Source organism: Sander vitreus, chromosome 8 (genome assembly GCF_031162955.1).
Source record: "Sander vitreus isolate 19-12246 chromosome 8, sanVit1, whole genome shotgun sequence".
Classification (NCBI taxonomy): Eukaryota; Metazoa; Chordata; class Actinopteri; order Perciformes; family Percidae; genus Sander; species Sander vitreus.
The window spans coordinates 19,148,740-19,167,128 of record NC_135862.1 but is presented as its reverse complement, the minus strand read 5'-3'; the positions used below and the strand labels follow the sequence as shown (position 1 = coordinate 19,167,128).

Below are 18,389 nucleotides of genomic sequence, written 5' to 3'. Positions count from 1 at the left end.
TTTTTGTTTAAAAAAAACAACATTTAAATTATTTTCAAAATTGCTGTAGATGGCAACAACTAATTAATCAATTGACTAACCATTTCTGCGCTACTTTACAGAAAACACAGAAAAAACGGAACACCATGCTTCACAATAAACAAAATGTCTGTGTTTAGAGGAATGTTTTTCGATGCAAACCAACAATTTCTAACATTGAGATGACACACGCAGCGAGTCCATCCAAACAAATCACGTCGCACAAGTCCTCTTCAGAACACCATGCAACGGTTTTTGACTGCCTTGCCTTCATCAGAATGGTTGAAGTTGATTCTGGTTTACTTATCCAGTCCATCCATATACTGTAGATCACTTATACTTTACACAAAAATCTAATGCTTACAAAACAACATTACCATTATGTTTTTAGAAAGATATGCCTACTGATGAAGGCAAGATAGTCAAAAACCTTTGGTGATTGAAGTAGAGTTGTGTGATGTGCTTTAATTTAGCATGGACTACATACTTTGTGCATTTGATCTGTAGATGAATGTCCTATTTGGATCCTCTTACCTGGGTTATAGAAATAATTCATATTAATCAGCTTTCCAGTTGAAGAAACATGATTACTATTTAGATAATTTACTTTTAGTTGTCTTCATTTGCTGACTTACCTTCGTCCATGATGGTGACAGCTTCCTGAGAAATGGCCAGGCCTGCTCCCCTGACTGTTTTCGCATTCAAATAAAACTTGTAGCGTGTGCTGTACTTGAGGTTCAGCAAAGTGAATGAGGTGGCATTGGCGGGCAGGGCCAGCTCCTCCACTGGGCCCAGCTCATTGGAGTTATTGACTACAGGGGTGGAGCATGGGTGACAAGAATAGTGGGATGGGGATGGAAGTTGGGAAGTAGTAAGTTGAATAGAGGTATGAGGAGGACGGGTAGTAGATGGGGTTGAAGTGTCAATGATGAGAAAGGTGGAAATGAAAACATTTGGGGAACAGAGGTGTAGGGTTCAGGAATAGAAGGCGAGAGTGACAAAAGTTGATTTGTTAATTTGTGTCGTAATTTAGGCAAAAAAACTAGCTGAAAATGTTTTGAGTACTACTCTAAATCTTTATTACTTTCTGTCTTATAATCTCTGAACAGGGTGACACTATAAGACATGAAAAAGTAGACATACAAAACTACAAACTACATGAAGGAAGGTGACATTCATTAAGCAACAACATAAACGTTTAGCTGTTGTCTTGAAGAAAAAAAGCCTCACCTGGCTGATATTTGAGGGTGTAGCCAGTGATATGTCCATTACGGTCATGAGGAGGATTCCATTCAAGGGTTAGAGTGTCCATGTTGGTGTTGGTGACTACCAGGGAAGTGGGAGCACCCGGCACTGCAAAAAACACATAAATCATGAAACCTAATACAGGTTTGTCAAAGTACAGCTAAAGATGGTTACAAAGTAATATCGAAAATCGATTTTTAATTTATTTGGATGTTTAACATTCACTGTGCAGAATGATATATGTGCAGAGTTAGACACTAGAGGTCTGCTGAAGGAGGAGTTCTGTGCTTGACTTAAAGTTGAAGGCATGTATGAGCATGATTTTGTGACACAAAACTAGTTTGGAAGCCAATCGTGGTTCAATATGCAAATTACAGTACACAAGTGTGATATGGAGACTTGAAACCTCCAGCGCTCATACACTGAGAATGGAATTTTCAGTGAGGTAGAAGACATTTTGTGTCCAGTAGTAGAACATATTAGCATGTTCATAGATTCTGTTCTCATTTTCAATAAGGGGGCTGGAGAAGATGTGCATTTAAGAATTATTAACTAGGTAATTGTTTCTGTTTTTTTTGTGTGTGTGTTATATTAAGTGTTAACACTAGACAATCCAAATTAAGCGTTAATCTCAGTTGGGATATAATAACAAAAGAAAGAAACACAGGAAGAGTATTCCTTCTCCTACCCCCTTCAGGTGTCTCAAACTGCTGGTCGTGGCTTGGGGGACCATCTCCCTTCCCGTTATAAACCCGGACATTAAATGAGTAGAGACTGAAGGGATGCAGGCCTGGCAACATGCCGTGGGTGCGATTCCCACTGAAGGTCAGGATCTGCTTCTCCACATGATGAGGGTTGTGTTTGTGGAGGCTGCGCTCTCTCCAGTAGTACACCTGCAAGATACAGTTAGTATACAGTAAGTGTTGAGTGTATTATGGTAGGTGGGTTTGGTGAACATGTTTCACTGCATGTCGTCTTTTGTACGGTACCTTATATCCTTTCAGATGTCCTCGTATTGATTTGGAGGGCACAGGATCCCAGTGCACCTCTGACAGAGTACTGTTCAGCAACACGGCCTGCACATTTTCTGGAGCTGCTACTGGCACTGTAAAATAGACAAGGAACACAACACAACAGTAGCTAAATACAAATGGAAACATGCTGAGTAAATGGGATAGGTTACACAGGCGAATGCATCACCCAAGACTCTTGTACATAGCACTTTTTTTTAGGGTCGAAAGAGTCAATCTAACTCACAGTCCTCTCCTGAGTAGCCGTGGGCAATAGCAGGCTCAGGTCCGGCTCCATAGTCATTCACTGCCTGAACTTTGAGCTCATATGGAACAAATGTGGGCGTTCCAGATACAACAAACTTGGAGTTGTTAGCCACAGACACTTTGGTCCAATCACTCTCCATCAACTTCTGCCTCCACATCACTTTATAGTGAAGACCTGGACCATTAGACTGGAGGCCTGTCAGCGGCTGCAGAGGAGAACATTCAAATTATGTTTCAATACTTTACTTTTGCAAACAAAAAACTGAATGTACACTATGATTTATTTGTTTTTGGTGGATAATAACAAAGAGAGAACATTAGGAACCAAATAAAAGCTTGTAAGGCCAGGCAATAACAAAATTGTGCTTCACAGTACAAGGACACTTTTATGCTTCCTGGTCCTCCTTGGACAACAGTAAATGCTTCAGGATTAAAACAGATAGCTTCATAAAACTTCATTACCTTCCATGAGATTACAAGATTATCATGTTCTGTTCCAAATCCATGTACACCTGTTGGGTTCTCGTCCGGAGCTAAAAAATAAAAATAAATAATAAAGACAATATGAAATGTTATCCAAAGAAAACCCTTTCAGATCAGATCAACATACTGATTTGCTTTCAACAAAATGCTGATGCATATGCTATCTTACTTTAATATATTTACTCACAAAACAGTTAAGATACATCCATTTGTATTTAGAAAACATCAGCAGATTTGTCTATGTACTATTAAAACACGAAAGAATACATTTTACAGAAGGAGACTAAACAAGGCCATCAGAAACTCCAGAATCAAGACAAAAAGGGCTGAGGTGGCCTGTACCTGCAGGTTCTGTCTTGAACATTCTGGAGGGGAAGCTGGGGTGGCTGAAATCCACAGAGTTGAGGGCCAAAACTCTGAAGGTGTAGTGGACGTAGGGTGACAGCTTGAGGTGAGCTGTCGTCTTGGTTCCAGGGACCTCAGTGAGATTATGCCAGTGACCTCGGTGGTGCAGTGAGTCTTCATACTGGATCAGAAATTCTGTGTAAAATAAGAAAAAGACAAGTATTGTACATAACTGAACACTTCATACACGGCCTAACAGTATATTTGCAAAACTGAAATGATTGCCCTGAAGTTATTTTTGATACTGTCACTCAAAAAGAAAAAAGGTTTGCTAAAATATGAGTCAATATTTTACTCCTGGCAGTGCATTGAGGCTTAATGCAAATTGTGGATTTAGCCATGAGAAGTAGATTCTGCTATAGTAGTGGTTTGAGACTTTTCTAGACATTTTGGTATTTTGTTAAGCTGTTAAAACTTGTCACCATTGGACTCCATTGATTTCAAATGGACCTCAGTTGTCCTCTATCAGTGAAGAAACTACAAACTATTTACAGCCTCTTTTCAGGCCTATAAGGGGGACTGTTTTTCTTTCTCCAAAAGACAGATTTGAAGATTTTTTACTTTTTGACTATCACTATATTATTAGTTGATTGTAATTATGGAGCCTGAAGTTTTGAAGATCAGTCAGATTTTTTTCACATATCCAGCTAAATGCCAAAGACGTGATTACGGTAATCAAAGGGGTACTACAGTGATTTCGTTTTGCTCATCAGAGATAGTTTTTTTTTATCAAATCGAGGCAGCAGAGGCGGAGATATCCTGACTTTTAGTCCTTAGTATGGGTCAAATTCTGGACCCGACCCTACAATTTCCATTATGCAACTTAAAAGCATCTTTAATTAGTGCCTCCCTGCCTCCTACAGTACATGCTCACTTCATTCAAACCACAAGTTTTTAATGCAGGCTTTCCACTAGAAGATAATACAACTGTTTTTATTCATGTGTGAAATAGGTGAAGTGTCATTTGGATAAGGTCATTGAACACGAATCCCAAACAGACAAAAATACACACACACACACACACACACACACACACACACACACACACACACACACACACACACACACACTTAAGGCATACTCTGAATAGGACTGTTATGTTCATCCCCAGGGGTCCAAGTGAGCTGAACACTCCTCTTTTTCTTGTCCGTCAGCTCCAGGTCAGTTGGGGGGTCGGGTCGCTCTGGGGGAAATACAGCACAGGCAGCAACATCAACACACAGTTACAGTTACAGTTACAGAATAAAAAGGGGTTCATGCCACAAGAAGATGAAGCAAAAACAAAAGGGGATATCTGGTTACATACATGCGTGTTTTTGTGATACTAGAATGATAATAAATGCTAAATATGCTGGTTCAACCAAGCACACCTTTCAGTTACTCCTCTGTTTCTTCAAATGTTGCATTTTACGATGCTATGTGCCCTATGATACACATGCAGACACTGCATTATGCATATGAAAACGACTGATGCTCAACTGAGCATCTTCCTTAACCACTCTGCATGAAATCGTCTCGGGCTCAGTAGAGTGGTTAAATTGATAATCATGTTTTGGAATTGTGATGATAAAGTGGAACACATGCTTGGAATAAATGAGCGATGAGCAAATGGCGCATTTGAAAAGATCGCAAGTGGTGCAATGAGGAGATGTCTGCTTTACAAATTATCATTGCATTGAAATGTGAGTAGAAATTACTTCCTCTTTGCCTCCATTTTTAGTGTTTAATATATTCAAACTGTATGCACTTTTGTAAAAATGGAAAAACATAATTTCTTCAAAAGAAAAACTTAAACACCTTCAAGACAAAAACAAATAAATGTTGGTAAATAAAAATAAAAATAAAAAATGCTCTGTGATTGTCAAAAAGAAATGATTCAGGCCACAACATGCTTCACTGAACAGAAACATCCAACAAACAGCACAAGCCCATGTCAGCATTGCACATCTGGGTGCTCATGTGTGCTGCAGGTTTACCGTAGACAACAGCTGGTGTTGGCGTGGCCCCTGCCAGGTAGGAGGGCAGGAGTGAAATAGGGAGTTTAGTGGTCAGTCAGCCATAAGAAAACAAAGAAGATTATCTGGCTCACGAAGAAGACGATAATCAAATATTCATGCTGCTGACACGATAGCTGACTAAATCCGCTCCAACCCATTAAGTAAACTCTCAGGCAATTAACCTTGAAGGACTGAAAGGCAAACTCTTGTGTTAGTTATTGGACAGAATTACTTTTCTGGGAAGAGCTGAGATGGAGAGAGGGTACACTTTAATAATTTGTGAGTTTGTTTTATGAGTCGGTGAAATTGAGCTTCTGCAAAGCTGAACATACCGACAACAGTGAGCTCAGCCCTGGCTGAATCATGGTCCAGAGTGGTGTTCATGATGCAGGTGTACACCCCTGCATCGTTCTCTGTCACATCAGTGATGGTGAGGCTGTCGAAGCCTACTATAAATCTGTAAACAAAGCATTCATCCAGTTTAGCACTGCATCTGACTGTATCAAGCAGTAAAACTAAGAATCAAGCGTCCAAGCTAGGACGAGAAAGCCTTTGCATTAGTAACGAAACAGAAACAAACATCCACCATTATATGTAACAGCACAATTTCATTAAAGGTAAGATTGATGATGAGATACTGGCTAGATCCATTATAAGTAATGTAGAGAGGGTTAACGGTCTAAGAAGCGACACATTGCCAGACGGCTCTGACCTCTCGTCATCGGGCAGCTCTCCGTCGTCTTTGAGCCAGGTCACGGTGGGCTGGAGTGAGGGGTCGTATGTCACCTTACACTCAAACACTACAGACCTGCCCCTCTGGACCTGTTTGTAGTCTGGCTGCTTCAGGATTCGGGTGGGATCTGATGGGAGGTAGAGAAGGTTCATTTTGAATTGACTAAAATGTAAAGAATCAAAACAATAAGCCTCACCAGTGGGAACAAATATTCTATACACCAGGGGTCTTCAACGTTTTTTAAGCCAAGGACCCCTTAACTGAAAGAGAGATGGAGCAGGGACCACCTATTACATATATTGTATAGAATTAAGTTGCATTTTAAACTGGGCCTACAATAACGTGCAGGCAGCCTAAAGCCTTTACACATACCTTTTTAGTGCATAGAATACTAAGCTATTAAGATAATAATTGTCGGCATGATTTAAAAAAAATCATCTTTTAACATTACACATACATGTGGCACAGTGAATCCTTAGGATTAGGATTTATCTGTGAATGGCTATCTTAGCCTAGCTATCTTGACCTAAAGCCTTTACACATACCTTTTTAGTGCATAGAATACTAAGCTATTAAAATATTAATTGTTGGCATGATTTTATAAATCATCTTTTATGGGGCACAGTGAATCTTTTAAGGATAACTGTATCTGTGGATGGCTATCTTAGTGGCTACCTTACCTTTAGGCCAGTGAGCCTAATAATATTTTAATAATATGTGGGAATTATGTTCAGACATTTTCATTTATTGTTTTTAACTTTCAAAAATAGACAATAATTTGGAGGCCTCCCTTCCTGTGACTCTGAAGCCCCCTAGGGGTCCCAGACCCCGTGTTGAAGATGTCTGCTATACACTCTGCTGTGTTTGTAAAAGGGCTTGATTTCACAGGTTAATATTAGGGCTGCAACTATTATTTTCATTAACACAGTTTATTTGGGGATTTAGCAATTAATCATTTAGTTGATAAAACGTTTAAGATACTGAGAAATGCCTACTGCAGTAAACGTCACAACAAAACTTTTCTATGTTTTTACTTTTATTTACTTTGTTTGTGGATCTTCATGCAATTTCTTTCTGTTGCTTGTTTACATTCCTTTAAAAGAGAGGTCACCCCTGTCATATCTGCTCTGATAAAGGCTTCATGTGGAAATGCGTCAGCAGATATAAGAACCCAGTGATTGTAAACAATATTCACCTGAAAAATCATTGAGAGGTGATTCTTTTCCTGTTTTTAGTCTTGGTTCTACTTTGGACTTACTGTAACCAGACATGTTTGATATTTTTACTTTTAACCCAAAATTGTTCTAGCTTTTATCACAAATATCACACTGCAATAGCACTATCTATTAGGATCTTCAGTGGAGAAACATTCTCACCTTTGACCTCCAAATAGACGTGATTCTCGTAGATACCAAGGGTATTTCCGGCCACGCAGGTGTATTTGCCACTATTGTGGGCTTGAGCTACGTGAATCTCTAAAGTCCCATTGTCATGGTGGATGTAAGGGTCTCCATCAAGAGTGCTGGACCGACTGTCTTTGAACCTGAGAGAGAGAGGCAGCCGCTTTGAGCTTTTTGAACATACATAAAACACTTCCCTCTGTTAAAAGTTCATTAACTCACCATGTAATTTTAGGGATGGGTGACCCGAAGGAAGCGCAGTCTAATAGGGCCTGGTGATTTTTGATGACCTGGTACACTTTGTTGGCTTGTGTCAGCACTCTAGGCGGCTCCGCTGCAGTGAAGCAGCAGCAATTATTGCCTTGTTATTACACTACGGACATCAATGTAAATGGAAAACAGCATTCTAAAACAACTGGATGTTGTGTAATGAACTTACAGAGCACATTGACAAAGGCGTTGGACAGGAGGTAACCGTAGTCATTGGAGACATTACACTGGTAGACGGCGCTGGATCCAGTCTGCACAACACTGAAGATGATGGTGTCGTCCTCCACCTTTCTGCTAAGATCCTTAGGGGAATCTGTTCGTGGATAACAAGGGTTACAGATGTAACTCTGTCTCTTTAAATTAAGATATTTCCTCATCTAAATAATAATTTTGGTCATTTTAGGTTGTATTTTATATTTTGTATTTAGTATTGTTTTGGTAGTAAACCAAATTTTTACAACTCTGTAATTGAAAAACAAAAATCCTGTCTCAAATAATGAAATAAAACAATTCTCAGCTTTTATAAAAAAAAATTAAAGAGGCCATGATGACAAAGGAACAGGATGCACTTACTCTCTATGGGGATGCCATTCATAGCCCAGGTGATGGAGGGCTTGGGCGTGCCACTGGCCCTGCAGGTCAGCACACCGTCCTCTCCTGGAGCTAGGACAAGGTTCCTGGGGGCGCCACTGATCCAATACGGAGCAGCTGAAAATAGAACAGAGTGCAGGAGAAGGCTGGAGAATTAATCGCTGAACACACTGCCCTGTTGGCATCTGTGCATAAATCAATTATGAGATGGAGGAAGTATGAAGAGACAGAAAGAAGGATTGACTGTGTCGCCACATGGTGAACGAATGGCCTGATGGAATACCGTGCGCTTCATCACAGACACACCTTTGACCATGACACGGATGGTGTGGTACACCGAGCCAAACTCATTCCTGGCGGTGCAGCGGTAATCTCCTGCGTCTGATTCTGACACGTTCACAATACGTAGGGTCTTCTGGTAGTGCAGGTAAGATGTGCGATCAGCTGGGAGATCGCCGCTATTTTTGGTCCAGGAGATTTCAGGGGTGGGCCTGGATTCAAAGAAAGAGAGAGAGAGAGAGAGAGAGAGAGAGAGAGAGAGAGAGAGAGAGAGAGAGAGAGAGAGAGAGAGAGAGAGAGAGAGAGAGAGGGAAGAGACAAAGACAAAGACAAAGAGTGATGTGATGATGACACTTGAGCAGGTGGGCACTTGAGGCTTTCAGAGCTGAAGTATTGGCAGATTCTTTCACTTACAGTCCTTCTGCAATACACTCCATCTCCAGCACCTGTCCTCTCAGCACCATCTTGGAGCTGGAGGGGCCAGATGGGATGAGGAAGGTTGGCTTTCTCTCATCTGCTGGGTCTTCTATAGCACACACACGCACACACACACACACACACACACACACACACACACACACACACAGAAAACTATTACCATATTTCTGCATATGCCAAACAGTGAAGATCCAGGCCCGAACCAGGCCCTTCATATTCACAATTCTTTCATCTCTTCACTTTGTGGTATAATGAAACCTCTCTTCTACAGTGGATCTGCAATGCACGGGCATTGAGCCACTTCATTACAGACCACATTCTCATATTTTATGGTAAGATGTAAATTTTATTGTCATGTTGTGTTTTATTGCATTGCTTTCTGTGGGTGTTTATAGCCAATTAATTGCCCTCTGGGTTATAATAAAGACTAAAATTAATCTAATATAGAAGTGAGAATTAGAGACTGAAGCTCTGTTTTCTACTACTGAATTGGTAAATAAGTAATCTGCTAAATCAATAATAAAAAGACAGACTAAATGTGTATGATGACACCCTGGCATGTGAGAAAAATGATGAGAATCAAACTGCTTGCATGTTTCGGGTATGAAAATGTGTGGTAATGTTTAGACAAGGACAAACCAAAAGATCTTTTAAGCAATGAGAAATGAAATGAGATAAAAATGATTGGTGACAGAGAGATTAACAGCTAGGTGTGTTCTAAAATTTGGCAGTGCAGCGGCGAAAGAGTGATTTTGAAAATAAAGATTGCAGCAAAAAGGAAGAATTTTAACATTTCTATATTTTAAGGAGTTGTGCTATGAGGAAATGTATTGTTTATCATCAATCAGATTACATTTTTAATATGTTTGAATTATTATAATATATGATTGCAAAGTTGGCAAAGATCAAGCCTGCACAGATGTTGTTACATGTCAAAGTTACACAATCCGCTCAGTCGTCATTGGAATCATCATGCAGTGGTGGTTTAAGCAAATCATAGGAGGAAATGAATAGTTATCGAAAAGGGCTTTGATTGGATAGAGCAGGAGTGGCAGAGGGATAGAGAATTAACTTCATGGATTTAGGGGTTAGTGGGTAACAGCTACAGTTCAGAGCTGTAAGTCGGGGGGTAAGCACTAGGGGTTGCCACATCTCAACCCTAAATAAATCTGTGAGATTGTTAAAAGCCTTGGGGATGAAGGGTTAGTGTTAGTGGGTAAAAACTAGAGTTTTGAGCTTTAGGTTGGGGAGGTAAACACTAGGAGGTGCCAAAACTCACCACTAAATAAATCAGTGTCATTGTAAAAAGCTGCCATTGTGTCATTGATTGCATCCACTGTAACACAACAGAAAAATCAAACACGCAACAAGTTGAAATCATCAGACACATGGGGGGGAAAACAACAACTTAACATGAGAGTGTTCAGAATTAAAACAAAATTTTCAAATGACTCAAAAGTCGGAGATGAGTAATAATAGTCAAGAATTTTGTGGGAACAGATTGCCGTCATGTCAACTGCAAAATGCTACACTGAATGAGAGCCGTCTTTGTTGATGGTAGAGAGTGCGTGTACAGAACGTCTCACAGAAGTAATAAAATGAACGCCTGCCTGGCAGATAGTGCTGGGAGCCATGAGAGCTCTGACAATATGTCTTTTCAGTGGGATGACGACCACTGGCGTCTCTGAGGATGGGATCAGAGATAGGAAATGCAGTTTCACTCCTACGCAGTCATTCTAGCACATACTACTGTGAATGAACTGCCTCTCATTGCACATAAAATTACACTCCAGTCATCTCAGTCATGCTAACTCATTAAATTGTCTTCCTTTATTTTGGTTTATTCTCTTCACACACACACACACACACACACACACACAGTCATACTTACGATTGAGGACCTTGACGGTGATGGGTTGTTTCTGCTGGATAGTTTGTGTGTACGGGAAGCGGGCGTAACAGATGTAGTCATTCCTGGAATCCTCTCGCAGTACATTAGAGAAGTAAAGGTCTCCATTCAGGGACTGGGACACCCTTCTGCTCTGAGGCAGCCTCTGGAAGTCTGAAATGTACAGCATTTAGTATTTTGAAGCATACAACAATTTCAATACATGCAACTGTACGTAAAGGTAAACGTTTGGTTGAAAGATTATTGTGTGGTCTTAAAGTTTTCATTGGAACATCGTTCTACTGAAGAAAAAGTCCTTATTGACAGCGTGTTCTGTGGATTTCCAAAGTAACTAGGACACTGTTTGGAAAGAGGCATACATCTCATAGAGAGACAACTTAAAAACTCTGAACCTCACCACAAAAGGTCCATTTATTAGCTAAACATTCAATTGAATCACACAATCTTACTCAGCAGATGGAGTTATTTGAAAGCTCCACCACAGTTTCTAAATGGACATTGTGGTGAGAGCGTTTTGCATTTGTTGTTTCTAAGGACGAATGAACTTTCAATCTCAACTTGTTAGACAACATGGATGACAAGTGGCTCGTAAAAAAGTTAATTTGAAAACATTTTCATTTTCAACTATGAAAAGCCATCTACTGAGGAAGCTCCAGAACAACTACTAAGTGGACCTTGTGGTGAGATTTTTTGTCAACTGAACCAAAATTATCTGCAAAGCTATATACTACTAAACTTCTACCTTTAAAATCAACACATTAAATCAATCAAGTAAAAATGTAATTAGTTTAATTAGATACTGTGTAATTACATTAAATATACATGACACAGGATGAGACTATTAGTAGCCTTTAATCAAATGCAGCGGCATTGTACTTTACATTAGGCCACATTTCCCATGAACCCCTAGTTCTCCGCCATAAACAAGGCAAATTATGTTGCAGCTGTTTATATTAACCACATTAATGTGACTGTTTATATTAAACAGCCAAACACAGTGTGTTAACTGTAAGGAACACTAATGAGCATTCTTTGAGAGCAGACTCATAATTTTGCAACAAGGACACATATCTGAGATTTCTGGACCAACCTAGGCCCATAGAAAAACCCTCAAGTGATCAACAGTATATTATAATGTGTGTTCATGTATGCAGCTAAATATCTTCCATGATTGAAGCGCTCACTATTGTCCATCCAGAATATGATGGGAGGAGGCAGGCCAGCTGGGGGTCGACACGGCAGCACTAAGGACACGCCCTCCTGAACGACAATTGGCTTGATTTTCTCCTTTGACCACAAGGGGGACCCTGGAGAAAGATACAAGTCTCGTAATTTGACATTAAATACGGGTTGCTAATGGTCTGTCGTTCACAGGATGACAGAGGTGATGAGGCAGGATGAGAGGAATGAATAACAATACGCAAAAAGGAGAAATACAGAGGGATATTTTCTCTATATACCGTTACATCCTGCAAAGTAAAACATGCTGCTTTCTACATGCAACCTTTACCTGTCAGGAGTGCTCTTAAGATGGAAAATGCTAATTAATAGTTAGAAAAAGAAAAAAAGAATGATGTGAGGTATACATGACATTAAGAAAATGGAAGAAAAGTGAAATAATAGAAATGATAGACTGCAACTGCACTGCACTGCACTTACTGGACTGTCGTACGACTATGTTGTTGGAAACAGCAGTTCCATGTTTGTTCCTCGCTGTGCACTGGTACACACACTCATACTGTTCGGCCTTCGCTCTGCTGATGTCCACCACCAGGGTCCCAGAGTGGGGTTTCATGGTCACGTTGGGGTCCTGGTCGATGTCAAAGTGGGTCCCATTTCTGGTCCAGGAGAAACTGAGGGGGGGAGACACAGAACAGGGTCATAACTTATATCCACTGATAACAAATTGTGTTATGATAACCTGGTAAAGTGTACAGCCACCACACTGTATTGTAATACAGGCTTAAGAAGGTACTAAGAAAAGGATAGACAATGGTTAACTGCTAAGACATATAGCTTAGAAATTAAACCACGCCCACATAGTCCTGATGAAGCTGATTAGCTGAGTTTTTAACTGTAAAACTTTGATATAATGTTAAAGAGAAATTCTTATGATATAAATTCAAGGTTTAAGGGGCTTTAACACAGCATTTCAAAAGATTCAAACTCTTTTGAGTTCAAAAGGATGTTGGAGGGTTAAATAAGACTTGGTTTCAGGGGTAAGGTTATGCAATCATCTGTTTTTAAATTCACTTTTGCTGAAATGTATGGACACTGCACAATTTATGTTTAAAGTTAAAGAAAATAATTTACCATGTAACATACGTGCAATGTTTAATGAAAGAGACGGGGGATATCATCTAAGAGGACAATGTTCAAACAACCTCTAGTGCGAACTGCTGTTAAAAGCATGTGTTTCAGTTTGTGGGGTGACCTTATAGAATGGACTGAACAATGACGTCAAACAGAGCCATAATATCATTCAGTTCAAACATAGATTAAAGAAATCATTACTTGACCAATACAGAAAATAGTAATGGAATTGTAATGTAAAGGTATTGTTGTATATTGTTGTAAGTTATTGTAAGACCTGAAAGATTGTATGCTGTATTTGCATATCTAGTTGTTTTGTAATAATAAGATATTGTGAAGTAGGAGCAGGACCTAATAAGCTATTCGCTTCCACCTGCTCCTTCTCAAACTTATCCTTTTTTACTATTATTTTTAGGTCTTTGGTAAATTCTGATTGTTTGTGTTTTAATTTTGTGGTTTTAATTTTAATTTTTTTTATTTTGCAACATTGTTGATTGTTCAAGATAAATAATACAAATGAAATTAAATTAAATTAAATAAGGGTCAATTGAATCTTTTTTTTTAATGAGGGTCCTCGCAAGTATATAAGTACAAACGTGTGTGTGTGTGTGTGTGTGTGTGTGTGTTTGTGTGTGTGTGTGTGTGTGTGTGTGTGTGTGTGCATGTAGTGTTGGTGCCAGCAAATTAATTAGGTGTTACACTGAGATGGATAAAGGAAATAGGATGGCATAATTTAGAGCAAAATATTCAAAAGCATTAGCTACAATCAACCTTTGGCAAGGGCAGCATGTGCAGGAATAAAATGCTTTATTTATTATAGATAATTGAATAAACCAGAACTTTAATCATCATATTTTAGACTGAAATTCTGGAGACTTTCTGTGAACTGAGGCTTTTAACTGAAATTTCACAGGTGGTGGTTGAATCCACACCTGGAATATCTTTCTTCGTAACAGCATCGCAAATGCAAAATCACACAGATTCCTACCTGGGGTGAGGCTTCCCCTTCGCCTCACAGTGGATTATAATGTTCTCTCGTGGGTCGATGATGTAATCCTTGGGGGATTGGTGAGTTATGGTCGGTGGCTGCGGCACTAAAAGCGATCAGAAAGAGGGTGATAATATTTAATCATGACCTTTACTGCATAACTCATCCTTTTTAAGTTGCTGTATTGACCACACAAGCAGTCATTGACAGTCACATGCAGACTTAATTTGTTTGCTGACAGACAAAAAAAAAGCTCTCATAACGTGCAGCAGCAAAAAGCTATGCAGCACACTCAGGTACATTTCACTTTATTATAATGATCCGATGCTTAATGTATTCCTGTCAGTGCTGGGGAAATAACTAATGGACTATGACGAAACAAAGGATACAAGAACTCATGCAATTTGCCATAATGCTCTACGGAAAATAATCAACCTCTGCAGAAACACACAGAAACAAAAACAGCAAACAATAACATCAATGCATGCAATATATTAAAGCCCACTCCAAATCACACTCAGCATCTTATAACTTAAAAAAGACAAAATATAATAAAAATAGATCAAATATAACCTTTAATGCACAACAAAAAACTGCTAGCACAACCTCTGCAGTGAATTCACACTAGTTTGAGACTTACATCCTTCCAGAACTTTAGTGTTTTCGCCAAGAATCAGCAAAGAAAAATTGTGACAGTAAAGAGAACCAGGCATTAGTGGTGAAAAATATCTTCCTGCATTATTTCGGCTTCAAACACAGTTTAAACAGGCCAGTTCCCAGTTAAGAAATGCTAGCTTCCAGTGGTCAACAGATCCAACCAAAACAATAGAACAACATATAGAGTTTCCTTTGAAAATAAAACATCAGCCGTTAAGAAAACAGGAATCTGACCCAAGTAATACATAGTTAGATATAATGAGATTAGAGCTAAAATAAATAAGCGATCGTTAGAAAATAAATCTGTAAATATGTTGATAACCAAATAATTGTTTCAGTCAATTTTGGGAATGCTAAACAGACACCAGTTCCTGCTTTTCAAATGTGAGGACATTGTGCTTTTTTTGTCAAATGCGATAGCAAACTCAATCTCTTTGTATTCTGTTTTTTTTAGGTTCGGATTAAAAACAAAAAGTGAATATCACCTGGGGCTCTGTGAAAATGATGAGCATTTTTCACAATGTTTTTTTTTATTTTATAGATAAATGATTAATTGAATTATTATTTAAAAATAACCAATAAATGCAATAAGTTTGATGTCATTGTAAAATAAGATGAACCATAAAGCTACTTAATGGAAAATAAAATGGGCATTTTTACCAATAGTTTTCATTATTAATGAATCAGATTTTTTTCTCTATGAATTGAGGAATTGTTCAACAATTTGGGAAATACTCTTATACTTGATACCACCCTCCTGTTCGTATCATAAATATGATACCGAAGGCAGCTAGTTAGCTTAGCACGATGACTTGAAACAGGGGAAAACTGCTTGACAGATTGAGAAATTAGAATGGGCACAGCTTCCTGAGCCTGAAGGAAATATCAAAATTGCTTGTTTTGTACCAATAATAGTCCAAATCCCAAACATATTCATATATAATAAAGAAAAGAAGCAAAGCATCACATTTGAGAAGCTTCAACCAGCAAATGGCACTTTTGCTTCATTGTTGACCAAAAATGTTTGATCTGACATTAGTCCATTGTGAATATAAATGTGTTTGTGTGTTTGTGTGTTTGTGTGTGTGTGTGTGTGTGTGTGTGTGTGTGTGTGTGTGTGTGTGTGTGTCTGTGTTGCCTTACGGTCTAGTGGGACTTCCAGTGCAGTGGCGAGGTGTACCAAAAACAGCACCAGCAGTGCTGCGTCCATCCTTCTCCTCTCCATCATCAGTGTGTGACGCAAAGGTCTGCCCCCAAATACAGCAACGCCCCGCCTCTCTGCTCAGTCACACCGTCTGAGGACACGTGCACATTCACAACTACACAGAGAGAGAGAAAGAAAGAGAGAGCGTCAGAGATAAGAGGATAGAGGCAGGAACAGAGATTACTGGGTTGATTAGCACATCCAGTTACTGCTGCTATCAATCATAAGACTGATAATAAGACTGAGTTTGTTCTGTTGTGTGTTCATCAGATGGTGTGTGTGAGAGAGAGAGAGAGAGAGAGAGAGAGAGAGAGAGAGAGAGAGAGAGAGAGCGACATATAACTCTGGCCATAGATCAATGTTATTTTCCATGCAGTTCAGTTTGCTGGAAGCTATCTTTTTGATCTAGTGCACTCCAACACGGACCGACGCGGCTCACAGGGGCTCACTTTGCTCGGCTAATCACCGCCGTGGCCATCATGCCATTAGGCTTCTCTGCCATATCGATCACATCAGATGACATGCCAAGGGACAAGACACAGGGACACTCACTTTTCTTTCCATTTCACTCTCAGCTTTTTGACTGATTGACTGACTGACTGAGCCAGCAGCAAACTGATCCGCAATGAGGTCAGATTTCAGACAGTGAACCATCATTCTTTCATGAGATTGTTGTAATGGGAAACATCATGTGTGATTGGGGAGATCTTAGATCTCTGACATCTTAGTAGACACCATTCAAAGGGGACAGATTGTATAACTTCAACGGGGTGTTTAGGTTCAAGCGAGCTGATTTGTTTACAGTTCAAAACAAAATGGTGAAAGGCTAATTGGCTATTAACCGTTAATACGTAAAGATTTTATGTTCGTTTGTTACACATTTCATATGTATCTGGATAATTCAGCAATGTCACAAACAAATAACCAGTATAATTTATTATTTTAATGTGAGTGTGAGCGCAGCTTGCAAATGATAAAAAAGAATAAAAGGATAAGGTAAGGTGAAAAAAATAAGGAAACAAAACTTCGTTTTCTGTCTTTTAACAACTGCAGCCTGACCTGTTTTTATCTTGCCTTCTCCTGTCTGTCTTACCCAAGGCATCTGCTGGCACGGTAAAATGTCACAGCTTAATTTAGAGCTCAGGCAGACTAATTTGCTGCGTTATCACAAAAGCACACTATCAAATTTGGGATACTAATGCCGGTTACCGTATGAAAGAATTAAATCGAGCCCATTAAAGGTGGAACTGCATACGTTTACTCCTCTCCCGCCTTTGGTTGCTGGGCGGGTCAGGGCTGCGAATGAGGTGGTGGAAGCTGTGTCTGGGACCAGAGGCTAGGCAGTCAGGCCCTGGCCTGGTGCTCCTTCGGGAACTGATGTATTTGTTAGTGCTGCCCTACAGTCATGATTCAGTAACGGCCCCAGAGCCGGTGTCTGGTGGCATGGGAAGAGACCAAGGCTAACGTATGCTGCCCCGGGCTTCCACTACACCTCTCTAGGGAAGGCCTGTATTATTTGCCTAAGGCAGCCAAACACACTGCCGTGTACACCACCAGGTTGCTCCGGCTTTGGGATTTGAAATAAAAGGGGGGAAGGGGGGGACCTGCAACACACTTTTATCATCAGTGTTTATTTTCAACTTGCAAATGTGTTAGAAATTTACAATCAGATGCAATTCATGCAAACTCCATTCAGTGATTAGTAAGGTTTCACATTGTAATAATGTATTTGTGCCAATCAAATTTTGTTGATGTAAAAAGTCACAACATCACAGCAAAGAGAACCCCACAATTTATAAAACACAAAACAAAACAAAAACAGAAAATACAGCCTGAACTTGGCTGTGCACAGTCACAAGTGAAGTGGAAAAAAAGGACAGACTGTGACAGCAAGAGAATAAATGTGTTAATTATACATTTTATGGTGAATCCCCAAAAGCCTTGTGATTGTTATCTGGAAAAGAGCCAGGGCTTCATCCAGGATTTATTTCCCAATTTAATGAGGTGTAGCAGCTCAGCTCAAGCCGGTCAGTATGTGTGTGTCTCTGTGTGCATACTGTATATGTGTGCCTGTATTCATTTGTGTGTATGTGTGCTATAATTATCCCTGTGAGCTGCAGTGATACGGGACCAACCCCTTACATCCCTCTCCCAGTAGGAGGACAGTGGAGTGGGGCTCTTA

General features: G+C 39.6%; 1 protein-coding gene across 2 annotated transcripts in view; it reads right to left on the bottom strand.

Moving 5' to 3' along the window:
• The window catches only part of LOC144522356 (neuronal cell adhesion molecule-like), a 76,363-nt gene that overhangs the window by 8,009 nt on the left and 49,965 nt on the right, over nt 1–18,389 (bottom strand). For both annotated transcript variants that reach the window (XM_078257363.1, XM_078257364.1), the window contains exons 3-24: nt 16,147–16,322; nt 14,347–14,452; nt 12,705–12,898; nt 12,230–12,352; nt 11,028–11,198; nt 10,416–10,472; nt 9,113–9,224; nt 8,726–8,910; nt 8,402–8,536; nt 7,998–8,141; nt 7,781–7,892; nt 7,535–7,701; nt 6,138–6,285; nt 5,758–5,882; nt 4,510–4,611; nt 3,366–3,563; nt 3,003–3,073; nt 2,521–2,746; nt 2,253–2,368; nt 1,952–2,156; nt 1,249–1,371; nt 654–830 (exon numbers count right to left, since the gene is read on the bottom strand). In XM_078257363.1, the coding sequence (XP_078113489.1) occupies nt 654–830; nt 1,249–1,371; nt 1,952–2,156; nt 2,253–2,368; nt 2,521–2,746; nt 3,003–3,073; nt 3,366–3,563; nt 4,510–4,611; nt 5,758–5,882; nt 6,138–6,285; nt 7,535–7,701; nt 7,781–7,892; nt 7,998–8,141; nt 8,402–8,536; nt 8,726–8,910; nt 9,113–9,224; nt 10,416–10,472; nt 11,028–11,198; nt 12,230–12,352; nt 12,705–12,898; nt 14,347–14,452; nt 16,147–16,231 (3,082 nt within the window). In that variant the 5' untranslated portion in view covers nt 16,232–16,322. The remainder of the gene's footprint in view (nt 1–653; nt 831–1,248; nt 1,372–1,951; nt 2,157–2,252; nt 2,369–2,520; nt 2,747–3,002; nt 3,074–3,365; nt 3,564–4,509; nt 4,612–5,757; nt 5,883–6,137; nt 6,286–7,534; nt 7,702–7,780; nt 7,893–7,997; nt 8,142–8,401; nt 8,537–8,725; nt 8,911–9,112; nt 9,225–10,415; nt 10,473–11,027; nt 11,199–12,229; nt 12,353–12,704; nt 12,899–14,346; nt 14,453–16,146; nt 16,323–18,389) is intronic.